The sequence below is a fragment of the Vanessa cardui genome, chromosome 18 (genome assembly GCF_905220365.1).
Source record: "Vanessa cardui chromosome 18, ilVanCard2.1, whole genome shotgun sequence".
Lineage (NCBI taxonomy): Eukaryota > Metazoa > Arthropoda > Insecta > Lepidoptera > Nymphalidae > Vanessa > Vanessa cardui.
Window position 1 is genome coordinate 231,354 of NC_061140.1, and position 15,894 is coordinate 247,247.

General features: G+C 32.7%; 4 protein-coding genes across 4 annotated transcripts in view; 3 read left to right on the plus strand and 1 right to left on the minus strand.

Annotated features, from left to right (window-relative positions):
- The window catches only part of LOC124537230 (protein prickle-like), a 321,460-nt gene that overhangs the window by 96,680 nt on the left and 208,886 nt on the right, over nucleotides 1–15,894 (plus strand). The window lies entirely within an intron of this gene.
- On the plus strand, nucleotides 3,089–4,938 carry LOC124537237 (pheromone-binding protein-like). Its single transcript, XM_047114010.1, has 3 exons — nucleotides 3,089–3,520; nucleotides 3,975–4,155; nucleotides 4,710–4,938. Exons 1-3 carry the CDS (start codon nucleotides 3,392–3,394, stop codon nucleotides 4,892–4,894), a joined length of 495 nt encoding a protein of 164 aa, XP_046969966.1. The 5' UTR covers nucleotides 3,089–3,391; the 3' UTR covers nucleotides 4,895–4,938.
- Nucleotides 5,664–6,986, plus strand: LOC124537238 (pheromone-binding protein-like). Its single transcript, XM_047114011.1, has 3 exons — nucleotides 5,664–5,831; nucleotides 6,114–6,294; nucleotides 6,714–6,986. The coding sequence occupies exons 1-3, from the start codon at nucleotides 5,703–5,705 to the stop codon at nucleotides 6,893–6,895; spliced, it is 492 nt and encodes a 163-aa protein (XP_046969967.1). The 5' UTR covers nucleotides 5,664–5,702; the 3' UTR covers nucleotides 6,896–6,986.
- On the minus strand, nucleotides 10,360–11,834 carry LOC124537235 (general odorant-binding protein 1-like). Its single transcript, XM_047114007.1, has 3 exons — nucleotides 11,673–11,834; nucleotides 11,376–11,556; nucleotides 10,360–11,113 (listed from the first exon to the last, which is right to left on the minus strand). The coding sequence occupies exons 1-3, from the start codon at nucleotides 11,808–11,810 to the stop codon at nucleotides 10,932–10,934; spliced, it is 501 nt and encodes a 166-aa protein (XP_046969963.1). The 5' UTR covers nucleotides 11,811–11,834; the 3' UTR covers nucleotides 10,360–10,931.

A 15,894-nucleotide genomic window follows, 5' to 3' on the forward strand; every position in this document is an offset into this window, starting at 1 on the left:
GGAGAAACCTAGTAACCGTACTCCAGAATAAATAAAATTTTAACAAAAAGAAAAACCGACTTCAAACAAAACACTATTTTAAAACAAATGAATATGCACGAAAAAGTAATAAAAATAATTGCGTATTCAACATATTTTTTAGAGTCTTCCTAAGTTAAATGAAATGAAAAATATTAGACTACTTAAAAGTCGATTAACGATTATATCATGTATTTATTATTATAACCTTACCAAACTTTCACCAAATTACCCTTGAAGTATATATTTTATAATAAAAAAAGAATTATCAAAATTGGTTAACGTGATTGTCAGTTATTGACCTATTTGTCGCGCATATACATAACGCAAATTTAAGACTTATGTCGTTTTCACATGGATATCATCATCGGAAAAAAAAATAAAAAAATGGGACCCCACGGGAAGCACTACCTTTCAAACAAAAAAAAAATTATCAAAATCGGTCCACCCAGTGAAAAGTTATGAGGTAACAAACATAAAAAAAAAAAAAAAAAAAAAAAAAAAAAAAAAAAAAAAAAAAAAAAATACAGACGAATTGATAACCTCCTCCTTTTGGAAGTCGGTTGAAAACACTTAAGTTTCATTACAATCGGATGAATGATGTGGGAACGCACAAACTTACATTATTACTTTTAATATATACATAGATATCGCCATTTGACTGTGCATTTTAGATAATCACAGTGTACTACTGCGGAGTTTGCTATTTTAAATTATAAGGCGAATTAATCGCTATTCCTACTACACATAATTATAATAAAATTGGAGTGTCTGTTTTACTCAATGCATATATTTGTATACACGGTACATTTGCCAAAATAACATTTTTTACAATTTTTGTCTGTCTGTCTGTTTGTTCCAGCTAATCTAACGGTTGGACCGATTTAGACGGGGCTACAATAATATTTATTCAAACGCGTACAAGTTCGCAGACACAATCAGTACAAAATAACATTTCAACGTACCTACTTAAATCAGTATTAGAATCAAGATTAACTTAATTAGGTATTAGATAAAATCAAATCATTTCCTCGTTGTATATATCTCATTTTAATAATATGTGAGTTTATTTTAATTACTTATGGAAACATGAAAACTTTTGGGTTAAAATCAAAAGCCACATCACCTCAAAGCCGCCGTAACGTAGTGCTTATAAATTGATCTTTAATGACTCTATAGATATTTAAGTAACAAAACCAAAATGAAATCACTGAGAAATGATAATTAATCCTTTACTAATTAATACCCGGGCGCCTCACACGAAGAGATACATATCTCGACATTTGTAACCGATGGGAGATAAAAGAGTACCCACCGGTAACATTAAAGGTTATTAATAAATGAGGTCATTATTACAAGTATTAGCGCGGTTGTAAACGCGTTTTATTATAAAATAATTTAATATAATCCTGCTATAAAACGAAGTTATATGAAAAGAACCGAACGGAACCCCAGTATTTCATAAAATAACAACTTAGAAATATACATCTGAAATTTATTATATAATGATTAAGAGTTTTATAATTAGCAAAGTTATTATTAGCAGAGTTGCATTTTTTTTTCAAATACACTTACTTATTTAGTGTCAAACCAAACACTACCTGTTCGGAAAAGAAAATAATCTGACCCGAAAATAATTGGCGATAAAACTCAGCTGTTTATTTATTTTTATATCCATTTGTGATTATTGACAAATATTCAATATCAAAAAAAAAATAGCTAGGAGTTTTAATCGCAATTTGCCATCACACTCACTGATTGAATAATTTCTAATGACCATTCGCAATAAGCATCAATTCCTTTTAATTTGAATTGATATTGATTGATTAATAAAGTCTAATTAACGTTAGTGATCAAGATTGTTGCAAAGATTAACCATTAACACTGAGAGTCTCTTATAAAAACTCACTTAATCTTTTCAATTGTCGCTGTTCCACCAGATTTAATATTAAGTCAAGCCGTACTGGAAGTAATGATTACTTAGAGTGCTCTTAGCCTACATCGAATGTATAATCAAGCCATCATTCGCTCTTCGAGGACGAACTGTGGTGTCATTGCGGCTAAGTACGTACTTCGGATCGAGTCACGATCTCTTCGACGTTGTGAATTTTCATGAACGAAAACTGATAAATAAATCAACACGACTCTCAGTTGAAATGTCTAAAATTATTATGCGACATTGATCATAATTAGTATTGCTTTTAAAGGACGCAAGACGCATTGAAAGAGCGTTTCAATTTGTACTGTTTTTACAGAATAACATCGTATATCAGTGTACTTCTAAAATTCACTTCGTATTTCACTCGCGAATCTTGACAACTGACTTACTCTGAAACATTACATTCTTCGTAATTATTATAATCAATGCGACAAATAAGAATCTGACAGCTAACGCACGTGTTCTTCTAAGTGTAACTCGTAATTCACAGTTGAAAAGCTTGAAATGTTAGAATGTGATGTCTGACATTGACTAAAATAATTATGAAATGTATACGATTCGCACGTGACATTGGCGAAATAATCTATGCCCACTTCACAGAAATAAAACCCGAATAAAAAAATGACGTTTCCCTGTGAGTCACTTGTATAGAATCACACTGCTGCGTTAAACTGTTTTATTTAACAGATTATCTTAAAAAAATCTTTTCTCAGTTACTTTCCTGAAGTAACGTGAATAAAATATAGGAAAGAAATGAGTTTGCCAATTAAGAACGATTGATTCTACTCACAAAAGGAGCTAGTTCGAACTAACAAGAGTATTCATTACCGCGCAGTCACAAACAGATGTAAGTAATTAACAAAACAAATCGGTTTCACGACTCACACAAACCGTATAATCGATTCCGATCCGTTGATTAAATTACCATTGAATCGAGATTTATCATCTTATATCGAACTGTTCTGTTCGAGAATTATTTCAGTTATTACATTTAGGGAGGTTTTCAAATTACGACTTTGTAAATACTTTTCTTAGGACAAGAAGCTGCAACTGAGAATATAAGCGGATAAAGGGCCATTCACATTGAAACTATCATTATGGATGGATAGACGGACGGATTCCAGTGTTATTGTTTATGATATTACATTCTATCACAGAAAGGCATATCTATGAATCGCGTGATATCACGAACCACGGTCATTGGCGAAATATGAGTGTAAGAAGTGTTTTAAATAAATAGGAGTATCTATCGATGAAGGTAAAACTATGAGGTGGCATTTGCTTCCCATTCCAAAATTAATTTAAAACAAAAAGTACGTTCGGTATTATTCATACTAGAGGTACTAAAAGTAACTTATTTTGAAATGCATTTAAATTTAATTTTTTGTTATGTTCATAATGACGTCGTAAGCTTCGACAGAATATGAACCAAAGATGCAAGCGAGAATCATAATGTTGATAGCAATGATGTCACAAATGTACACCAATTCTGAAGGAAACCGCGAAATTATGAAAGCATTCAGCTACACGTTCGGCCTTAAGATGTTTGAGTGTGGAGAAGAGGTTCGTATGGTGTTACTGAATAGTAAATTAATAAAACAGTAATTAATAATATTAATCTGTGTCTTGAAAATTGCTAGTGCAGACACAATAAGTAGGTCTATCTGATGTGTAGGTTCTTGTGTATGTAGGTTTGTTTGAGACATAAGTTTGACGCAAGTCTCAAGCAGGAATGCAGTAATATAAAGTGATCAGATATTTAACTGAAACCCAACAATAGTGTATTGTTGTGTTCCGGTTTATAAAGGATTGGCGATATAAGGCATTGTTATTTTTTCGTACAGAGCCAATACCTATGAGAGATGGGGACTACTTATCACAAGTCTTGTGAAAGTCTAGATCGCCCATATGTTAGTCTGACAAACTTAGAATACAAAATAAATAACCGCATTACCTAAGATAGTCGCGAAAGTCTAAGAAATATTTTTATTTAATTTGGTAGATTTTAACTTTTTAGACGCATTACACAAAAGCTATGGCATATGACATTTTACATTTCTGGGACGTGAACCATTCACTGGATAACATAAAGACAGGCTGCCTCATCATCTGTGCCATGATAAAATTGGAGCTGTTAAGCCCTCAGGGAGAGCTGATAACACCAAACATGGAAGGCTTCGTTTATGCAAGCGGAGCTGGTAATAATATACTTTATTTTGATGCCATTATACTTAGTCACGGATATAATTCAATCCTGTGACATGATGATTCAAACATATTCATTAAGTTTTATTTTTATATTCTGAACAGATGTTTTCCATTTTATTATTTTATTGTGAACACATAAGACTTCAAAAAATAAAAAAAATTACTGCTACAGCTACAAAAGAACGCAAAAACAAATATAACTGAATTACTTGATAATGCTCAAGCTTCTCTTATTACCTGACCACTGTATATAAATAAAAAAGTCCTCCCGTCGAATTTGTTCGTAATAAACAAAAACTGTCAAACATTTTTAAGACTTTTTCCACCAATGGATGGTTGTTGAAGTTGTGAGAAAAAAATATGGCGACCAATTTTATGTAGTATTATGCTATTCGTGCCAAGCTGGGTCTTGTAGCTAGTACACTATAAGTCGAATGATAATATCGAACATTATTTCTATCACTAGAAATATAGTTTAAGTAAATTTGAGTCCCTGACTAACAGCATAATAATATCGTTCATACAAATATATTTCGCTTCTCAGATGAAAATACGGCTTTATTTGTGGTGAAACTTTATAAAAAATGTAAAAATGAAACATTGTCCGATTGGAACGGTTGCAAAATCGCGCTGGAAATATCTAAATGTTTTCGACGAGGAATTTATCAAAAGAACTGGATCCCAGATACGAGTTCTCTTTGGAAACTACATGGGGATACGTCTTTGTAACGACAGAATAAAGAAAACTTAAATAAATACTTCATTTGAAATATCATTATTTTTTACGTTTTACGTATCCTTTGATAATTACTACTCAAATAATCTTGAGGCTGAAAACTTACTTAGATATGCTTTTAACGTATTAGGTATACTTACATTTATGTGAAGCTTGAACGGAGAATGTTATTTTAACACTGGCTTGAGAAGCAGAGGAAAACTTATAACTCCGAGGTTTCCGCGTTGAGATTCTTGAAATATCTTCAACTCAGTTCACGTATTCACTGAAATGGCATATTATTAACACATCGTCAAATAAACCAATTAAATAATTTAAAACAATCTATATGGCTATTAAAAACATGGTATTAGTAGTCACTAATTATATAGGATAATAAAATGATAATATATTAATTGTATTTTAAAATATATATGTGTAGTAAGGTGGAAAAAGTTTTGTCCAATCCTCTCTGTGGAACCTACTTTCCGGACTGTCGGAGGCGTAATACTCTTAGTACTTACAAGAGTTTCTCGAAAAAATGTTTAGATTTATGAACTATGACTGAAACAGATTTCAAAACATGACATTTGAAAATCTCTTGAACATAATCACTCTTAATTTGATAAAGTACCAAATTGGCCTGTAATGATAATTTAATTATAGCCTGATTCCATAATCACAGGAACGCTTGAACCGTTACGTAGTAATTAAAAATGTGTAATTAAACTTCATTCATAACAAAGCCATTGTCAGCTACTGAAACTATATAAGACAATGCGCATGTGATATGGTCTTAACATTTCTGTAGCATTTCATAAAATGGCCAAATATTTTGTCCTTGTCGCACTTGTACTGGTCGCTCTTGGTGTGACGGAAATATCGTCTAATGAAACAATGAGAAACATAACAGCAAGTTTTGTAAGAGTCTTAGATGATTGCAAGAAAGAGGTAAATCATTTTCATTTTCTTTGTAAATTCAGGTTATTTGACGTCAAATGTCCAAATCTACTTGCTAAGTTAAGTAAGTTTGTAATTAACTTAATATCTAATAAGTTATTTTCGCTTTTATTTTCTTTTACTTATCAAATGTATAAAATATATTTTCTTGATATTTTAATCTTCCTCGCGATTTTTTCCTTCATTAACAATTCTTGTATGAATGATACAAGAACATATTAATTTACATAAAATTTCACATACAAGCCATAATATTAAAAATTGAAATTTTAGCTGAACTTATCGGACAATGTCCTGGCTGACCTGTATTACTTCTGGAAGCAAGATCGAGCCCTCGCCCACAGGGATACGGGGTGCGCGATAGTATGCATGAGTAAGAAACTAAACCTGTTGGACACTACTGGGAAACTTCACCATGGGAACGCGCAGGAGTTCGCCGTGAGACACGGAGCTGGTTCGTATCTCAAATAACTGCATAAAATAGACCGAATAATATAAAGGAAGACATTTTGCCAAGCTTGTTTTAGTTACACGATATTTCGGCCAATTGTGAATTGGGTGTGAATGTATTTATTTTGTACAAAACACATAAAATTTGAAGGGCTGTTTAAATTGCAATAAGAACATTTGCCCTAAAAGTATAGAATAATAAAATAACTAGTCATGTATCTCGAGATTAAGCTAATAGTTGACAATTAATTCAATACTAAAACACGAAAATTATTATAACTAAAATTCCTAATTTGAACTATTCACTATTCGATGGCAAAGTAACAATGAAATCAATGGAGAAAATTATTGCTATTTTAATATGAACTATATAAAAACAGGTTTTTTTAAGACCGATTTATTGACTTCAATGTGACGATTCAGGTGACGATATGGCCACCAAGCTCGTGACGACAGTCCACGAGTGTGAACAGCGCCACGAGGTGGAAGAGGATCCGTGTGTCCGAGCCCTGGAGGTCGCGAAGTGCTTCAAGGACGCCATGCACCAGATCGACTGGGCGCCTAAAATAGACGTCATCATAACCGAAGTACTAACCGAGATATAATAGATTCAAATTATTGCAAATTGTATGACAATTGAAAATTAGGTATTTACTAAATATAGTTAAATGAAAAATAATAAACTTTTCGAACACAGCGTTTATTTTATTTATATACAACAATGTGTAACATAGTTAAAACATATTTTTATAAAGTAATCTAGAGTATAATAGAATCAAAACCGTGATCAAAATCTGAACTGAATGGTTCTACGGAACCACAAATTCTAACAGGAAATAAAGACTTTTAATACAAAACAATTTAATTATACTTTAATTAAAGCTAAACAAACGTGATTGTTTATTTTAATTAAGATATACATAATACATGTGTTAGAAAATGTTCAGTTGTAAAATGCATTAAAATACATGATTAAGTTTACACGGAGCAGCCAACACAAGCCTGTATTTCTCGTTCGTCTTGACGTGGACGTTATTAGCGCTCGGGTCTCTTCCTGAACACGAGGACGACATGCAACAATCCACAATTAACCCAGGCTTAGACAGCACAATCACTGTACCGAGCTAAGAGCCTACAACGCTTCTTAATTGAGGTTTGATGTCGAGTCAGCTATATATCAGCAGCATCGAGGGCATTCTGGTGCACGATTTATGGGGAATTACTGCGTCACCAGTTACTTACATGTCTGCTTCGAACTGCACTGATTACTACTATGAATAGATTACATTAATTTATTTTAAACAAACACGATGAGCAGAGCGGTTGGCGCACGTGAATCTACGCAGATTGCGGGTTAGAACTTGAGCACTACTATTTTTCATGCGCTTAATTTGTGTTTGAAATTCTTCTAGTGCTCATCTGAGATGGAATACGTCGTTAGAAAACCTGCATAAATAACCTGCTTGATTGTACTTTGTATAGTGATTAAGTACTGTAGTAAGCTATTCCAATTAAGGTAAATGTGCAATATCCACTTAAAGTAATGTTTATTTTTATGTTTAATACTAATATGATTTTATTTTCGACTCGATTGTACCAAACATTAATACTTAATGGCAATCGTTTAACCAGAATTCTTTCCAATCCAAGTAAGATATAAGAATAAATAAGAGAATTCCGCGAGATGTTGCAGTATTTCAGCATCCCCGACAATAGATCGTTACATCGCGTATCCGCACCTGCGTCCGTTTGCTTTTATTGTTTACCCTCGTACTTACGTGACTCGACTGCGGAACCTCCAGAGGACAGTTTTCTTTATCGTCTATGATCCTCAGTGTGCACAAAAACTTAAATGGACGTATGACTAGCATACGGCATACGGATAAATTGTATTTTCAACCGACTTCCAAAAGGAGGAGGTTATCAATTCGTCTGTATTTTTTTTTTTTTTTTTTTTTTTTTTTTTTTTTTTTTTTTTTTTTTTTTTTATGTTTGTTACCTCATACCTTTTTACTGGGTGGACCGATTTTGATAATTTTTTTTTTGTTTGAAAGGTAGTGCTTCCCGTGGGGTCCCATTTTTTTTATTTTTTTTTCCGATGATGGTATCCATGTGAAAACGACATAAGTCTTAAATTTGCCTTATGTATATGCGCGACAAATAGGTGAATAACTGAAAATCACGTCAACCAATTTTGAAAATTCTTTTTTTATTATAAAATATATACTTCTAGGGTAATTTGGTGAAAGTTTGGTAAGGTTCTGAGCACAGGATCCATGACAAAGTAACGGAACGGAAGGGAACGGAACAATTCTGAGGAGCACGTTAGCGATACTCGGTCGAATCTTTTATTTATAGGTTATTTGGATATTTGAGTCACCTTCCGTAATGTGGTTATGTTTATGTAATTATCATAGTCGAATATTATAATCAACTAGCTACCTATCCCGGCTTCGCACGGGTGCAATACTGATACTAAATATACTACAGAATTTGTTTATATACGACATCACATCGAAAACTTCTAAAATTATCAGTGTTTCTTTACTATATTGTTCATGTATTATATACACAAACCTTCCCCTTGAATCACACTATCTTTTAAAAAAAACCGCATCAAAATCCGTTGCGTAGATTTAAAGATATAGGGACAGAGAAAGCTACTTTGTTTTATACTATGTAGTGATAGAACTCCTATACGGCTCGCAGTTAGGGTGCGATATGGGGCAGAATTTCTTACTATCTTTAATCAAATTTTGTGTATGTGATGTGATGTCATATGATGTACGAAATATAGTTGGTCTTTTTCAAAGTATTTTTGCTGAGTTCGATTACAGCTCTTTCGAGGGATCGCATTTTCGAAAGTCTATTTTTGCTTTATTCGCAAGTTTCCTTTGAAATTGTCCTCGAAGTAGTTTCTGACTCATATAAACGGAACGCTTAATCTATCCATATTAAAAAAAATTAGTTAGTCAACATCAGCTTCACTTAAAATCAAAAAATAAATAAAATTTTAACAAAAAGAAAAACCGACTTCAAACAAAACACTATTTTAAAACAAATGAATATGCACGAAAAAATAATAAAAATAATTGCGTATTCATCATATTTTTTAGAGTCTTCCTAAGTTAAATGAAATGAAAAATATTAGACTACTTAAAAGTCGATTAACGATTATATCATGTAGTTATAATTATTGTTATATTTGGAGTCGGTGTCAGCCAATAAAACCCTACAGTATATCTATCAAAAAAACAATACGAGAATACTTTAACAAATATGTTTTTTACAAATTACCTTTTACACAATAATATACTGGATCAATCAAGGGGCTCGTATCGCTTCTTTCTTTTGATTGTTGGGGCAAGGGCACCGTGGCTGACACCGGCTCCAAATATACCAATAACTATAACTACATGATATAATCGTTAATCGACTTTTAAGTAGTCTAATATTTTTCATTTCATTTAACTTAGGAAGACTCTAAAAAATATGTTGAATACGCAATTATTTTTATTATTTTTTCGTGCATATTCATTTGTTTTAAAATAGTGTTTTGTTTGAAGTCGGTTTTTCTTTTTGTTAAAATTTTATGATATATAATACGAGTATTACGTCAAAAAATCTGGCGATAAAGTAAAGTGAGGCTAATGCTCAGGTTTCCGAGGATAGCAATAACCTCTTTGAAGTGTCTAATTCAGCTAAAATTTGTCTATGGAAACAATATGGCATTGTTTCCTATTGGCACTTCCGTAGACTAAACAAAGTGAAATAATGGTTACATTATTTTAGTTATATATATTATATATAATTAATAAAAATAAAAGCCCATTATACATATATCGGAAGTTATACGACTGCTATATATATATATATATATATATATATATATATATATATATATATATATATATATATATATTTAATTTCGTTAACTTTTACTTTAGAAAGTATGTAGAAAAACTGAATTATAAATAAATAAGTATGATAACTTAAAATTATTTACTTTTTTCATGATTGCTTTGAATCATTACGATCATTTTCCTGTAAAAAGTGAAATAAATAAAAATATTTTTCTCAAAGAATATATTTCTTCACGTCACAGTATTCTAACCACACCGTTTGATTAATATAAAAATAAAACTTTCTAATTTAAGGCTAGCTGACGAGTACAAGGAGAAGCTTATTATAATTCCATTAAACATTGCTGGTGTCATTTTTTAACAATCAATAATTTCCGTAACTGGAGATATTTGAAATAGCTATTATTTTGTACTTGATAAATGAATTATAAAAATGTTTGAATTTGACCAAAATGATAAATCGCGGACCCTTGGTTTTACATGGCGAAGTTAAAATGAACTTGATATAGAATAATTCTCAACTGTCCAAACAAGTGGAAATAGATAACGTTTGTTAGCAATCCACCAAAAAATACGTTTCGAATAAGTTACTAGCTATATGTAGGTATAATTTAAAGTAAAGTTAAGCATAGCTCAATGCATGACAATTTTTGACATATAAATGTAAGCAAAAAAGGGAACAGAAAGTCTATGATATTTAAAAGTAAAAAATTTTGGTCACAATTTATATGAAATGCAAAGAAATGAGTTCAAAGTCTCCAGTCAGTAATTGATTCTTTTATACTTCGGTCATTATTTCTTCGAGGATGGTCTCCATGGAGGGCGCCCATTTGAGGTCGTGTATCTTAGTTCGGAAACATTTTGCGATTTCCAAAGTCTTCATGCAGTCGTCTGCGACCCCGACGTGAGTCTTCTCGCATTCGTGAATCATACCGACCAGCTGTTTGGCCATGTCGTCATCTTTAACAAATATATATTTGTAATTTTACTACATTTTATCGCACCTAAACATCGCTTAATCCTTTAGCATTATTAATCTGCTTATAAATAGGAAAATACAGCAGAATCCTATATTTTATCAATAGTTAATTAAAAGGTACTGAGTTTAAAAATGTTGGTAATGCTAAAATAATCACTCCTTAATTCCTGAAAAAGTTAAAACTAGAAAAATAATTGATTTGTGTTTATTTTTAAATGACATATATGTACAGTTTGTATGTACCTGCTCCGTGGCTCTTGGCAAACTCATGAGCGTTTCCGTGATGCAGCTTCATGTCATCTGTGATCAGGTCCAGCTTAGACGCCATACACATGATGGCACAACCCATGTCCCTGTTCACCAGCTCGTATTCCTCTCGCCAGTAGTTGAAGAAGTCTTGTATTATATGATCGCCTAGACCAAGCTGAAAATAGTGAGTTATCATTTGTCCATTCGACTGCATCAAGATATCTTTAGAATTTTAATGGTTTTTAGTCCTGGGACTACAGTTTACTTTAAATGTTTGTATTAGGTACTTACCTCTTCCTTACACTGATCCAACGCTTTCGCGAAGCCGGTTGTCAATTTCTTCATGACTTCCTGAGACGCCGACACGTCGTACACTTGGTAAAGCAGACACGCGAAAAAAGTGAGACGCCATTTTGTGTTCCAACCCATTTTGTGACGTGGACTCAAGTGTCGCTATGAATGAGAGACGATATTTTATATGCACAATTGTTCATTCATGCGATCATCAAGAATGAAATGAGTTGAAAGTAAATGGTTCTGTACATCTTTAACAAAAAAAATATTAAAGTATATAATATATCCATTTAAAATCAAAGACTTCATTTCCTATATATATATAGGAAATGAACAAATTTAAATAGTTAAAAATTAAACCTTATACAGTAAGTATACGAAATAAAAATTGTACGTTCGTAATAGTATGTATGTTACTACTACTATTACTACTACTACTTCTAGACCGTAACTTAGTTAATGCAGAATAACTTTCAGCTAATAATAGCAAGCCTATTGGCGGCAACGTATTAGTGATGTAAGGAACAGTCAATATTTCTAACAGTGCCGGTAACCGCTTTCTAATATAGGTGGCCCATATCCTCGTCTGCAAACCTATAGCATAAAAAAGAAATCCTACTGACGAAATACAGTACTTGCATTGCTTTGTTCTAATTCAATGGGTGAGTGAGCTAGTATATTTATAATCTCAAGGAACATAACATCATAGTTCCCGTGGACACATTGCTGATGTAAGAATGGTTAAAATTGATTGCAGTACCAATAACTTCATCTTCGTATTTCAATTAGAAAAGCCTGTTTGCGTAGTAACTGACCACTTAACCTTTTTGAAATCCAATAAGTCTCAGTACTCTCCGCGATGCGCAAGACCGCTGCGGATTTCTGAACGTTAACGAGACTTGGCACTATGATTTAGCTTTAAACAATTAATGAACGAGCGGATGTGCTTTAATTGCTAGATCAAGCATTATAACTGAAATCCTATCTCGCAGCTACCTAGATTACCCGCAATTACACTGCAATTATACTGGTTTTTGTTCCTATAATATAAGTGGGAAAATTAACTTCTGGCATCAAAAGTTCATTGGTTTAAAACTTGGACGGTAGGTTGAAAATTTATTAGGATCAACAGATTAATTTACACTTTTTCGTTAATGTTTCATTTTTATCGTCTGAACAGTCTGCACGTTTAATTAATTTAAAGTTACAAATATATTTTCTAAATTTTGATTGACACATTGACATCGTGTGTCACAGCCAAATTTAATAAGACAAACTGAGGTTTTTTCACGAAGTTCTCTAGAACTTATGGAGCCGCCTGGATTTACGAACTTACGACCTTCTTCTATTCACTGTCTTTCATTCACATCTACCATTACCTGTGGTATTTTGACTTTTATCTTTAAAATCTGCAAAGATGCAGCTATAATAAATATGTAAAGGGAATAATATTGGTTCCTTAAGAAATCCCTCGCTAATTAGCACGCATAAAACATCAGAGACATCCCCACCGTGCTTAATTGCTTGAAAAGCGACACGACAATGTGTTTAGAGCGACATTAAGTCAAATAGCTGTCAGGTTACGCGCTGCGGTGTGCGGCCACGTTGTACCAGGCGCTTTGATTGTCATATTCAGCAAATCTTATGATATTAATACAATAAAATTAAAAATTATTAATAAGAGACTGACTTAGGTCTTATTTGAATGCCTATGTGACTTTTCACTCTTTTTGTGTGCCTTTTCCTCCTCGGAAGTTAATTTTGGTTACATTTTAATTTATAAAAAATAATTTCTATAAGGTTCATATAATAGTCGGTATGAAATTGTTCTAAAACAACTTTGGGTAAAACGCTACGTTTCGCTAAATAAGGCTGTCCAGTAAAAGAGCGCGTTTGGAAAAGGGTAAATACCTATAAAAACTAAAACACTTCTTGGTGAAATAAGGTATATTAATGGACATACATATCTATGGACCCACGACAATGGTACATGACGTGTCGCAATGGAAACACGGCCGCTATGACGCGAGCATGTGGAGTGCGAGACGGAGCGGATTACTCTTCATTACACAGCAGACAAGCGTTTGTCACGTTTAAACCCTAAAATACTTTATAACGATGATTAAAGCAAACAGGCGACTGTAATTAGGATTGTAGAGTTGTTTGAAGCGATTGTTCGTACTCGTAATACGATGTCAAAGAGAAACTTCTGACTTAATTGAGTCGCAATAGCAGCTAGTAAAAAATCTCATTCGCTAAAGTTCACACGAAAATACCGTCTGTAGTAAGGATTCTTGGATTGTTTCTTTAAATCGGTTGAGCGTTAGGCCCAAGTCGGAGGGAGCAGACACCTGCCGATGCATCCTTGAGTCTTAGCGTATTTCCTTACTCTTTGGAAAGACTTCTTTTGGGTAGTAGGTAGCTGTTCCTGTCCAGATTGTATAAATGCTGATAGCTATATTATAAAAACCTGTCGTCTATCATTTGTACCAAATCAGCTGCTATTTCAGCTGGAAGATACTAATATTAAAACTGATTTTTCTGCAAATTTAGTTCGTAAATAAGGTTGGTTAAAAAGATTGTTAATTCTGAGAAAACTAATCTTCATTTAGATCTAAAATTATACTTAAACAAAAATTTACAAATTGATCAAAGGTAGTGCACGCCGCCTCTAACGATAATCCAGTTATTAGTTCTTCTCAAATGCAATTAATATAGAGAACGGAACCGCCTTAGCTGCCTTTGATTGGTATAGTAGTATTAATGAATCATCTAGTTTATCGATCTAATCTACTTTTTTAATTCTACAAAATAATATTTAACATTGTTTAATTTAATTGTTTGGATTAATTTTATTGTTTAAAAGTTTACGTTTTAGGAGTTTGGTTGTCATGTGTCAGGCAAAAAAGAAGCCAATGTTCTTCCTTGCAGTTCAAGTTTGTTTCATACCAATTTTCATCGAAATCGGTTCATTGATTTAGTAGTGAAAGAGCTACAGAAGACAGAGTCGCTTTCACATTTATAATATTAGTATAGGTTTACAATTATATTTTAACGTGACAGCATACCACCAGCTACATAAAAGTTTGCTTACAAATAGCCCATCATTGCTTCCTATATGATAAACGTTCATGCATCAGAAGTTATAAACCAGGCTTTATAACTTCTGATGCATGAACATTCTGACAAGCATTCTGCCGTTCAATTGCGCTGGCCAAAACCAATTCAATAACAAATAATCCGTTAGAAGTAAATCCAGATGCAAGCCGACAGCTCTAGCCGACGATAAATCCTACAGACGGACGCGGAACAAATGATTGGATGGCATGCCAAGTCCTGGCGCGATGCCAACAATGCCTGCACATGTGTGCATTAACGTACAAAATGAGATGAGTATATCGGGATAGCGTTACTGGATTCACTTTCGATATCTCGTATTGGTTCAATAATCTTGTAAATTTATTTAACCCTTGTAAATTAATCTTGACACTACATGTGTTTATAAATAAGAAGTGTGTTACCGAATATTTGTTCATAATAAATCTATCCGGAATAGAAGTTGTCGAAAAATGTAGTTCAATTATTTATTTACAACCTCAAAGAATTGCGTTTCATTGTAAATTTAATACTCCGTCCAGAATCACAAACTATTATAATTGTAAATAGTAAAAACTTTTTGCAGAAAGTAAATAATTATTATGATGCACTTGTGTGAACAATAAACAAGAAATGTTTCGACATTGTCGAAATTTTTTCGTGATGCAACAATGTTGAATTTTCTTTTTGTGAAAGAATTTTCCGGCACTTAAGTAAAGGTTTTCTATTGTTCTTATTTAAAATTGTTCGTTCACTGGCTTTTGACAGAGCTCTGACCTCTGCAACCCTTTTAAATAAACTTTAAAAACATGTTTTATTATTGTCAAATTTTCTCAATTTTGGCAAACTTGTATACCTATATAATTATTAATTTAATTCTGATCTGCCTTCTGACCAGCCAGAAAACAGTCACCACAAGGAAGTGGTGACTGTTGTACTCTGGGAATTGACTGTGAGTTTCTTGCTGTTCCCTTTGGCTGAAGATTTTCCGAATTGGTGGTGGATTGGATTTACGGTCGATTTAAAACTGCTTTATTTTAAAGTTCACTTGAATAAAATACATTTTGATTTGATTTAATTCGATGAAATAATTCCTTATTGTTTTCTTTAATATCAATATTTT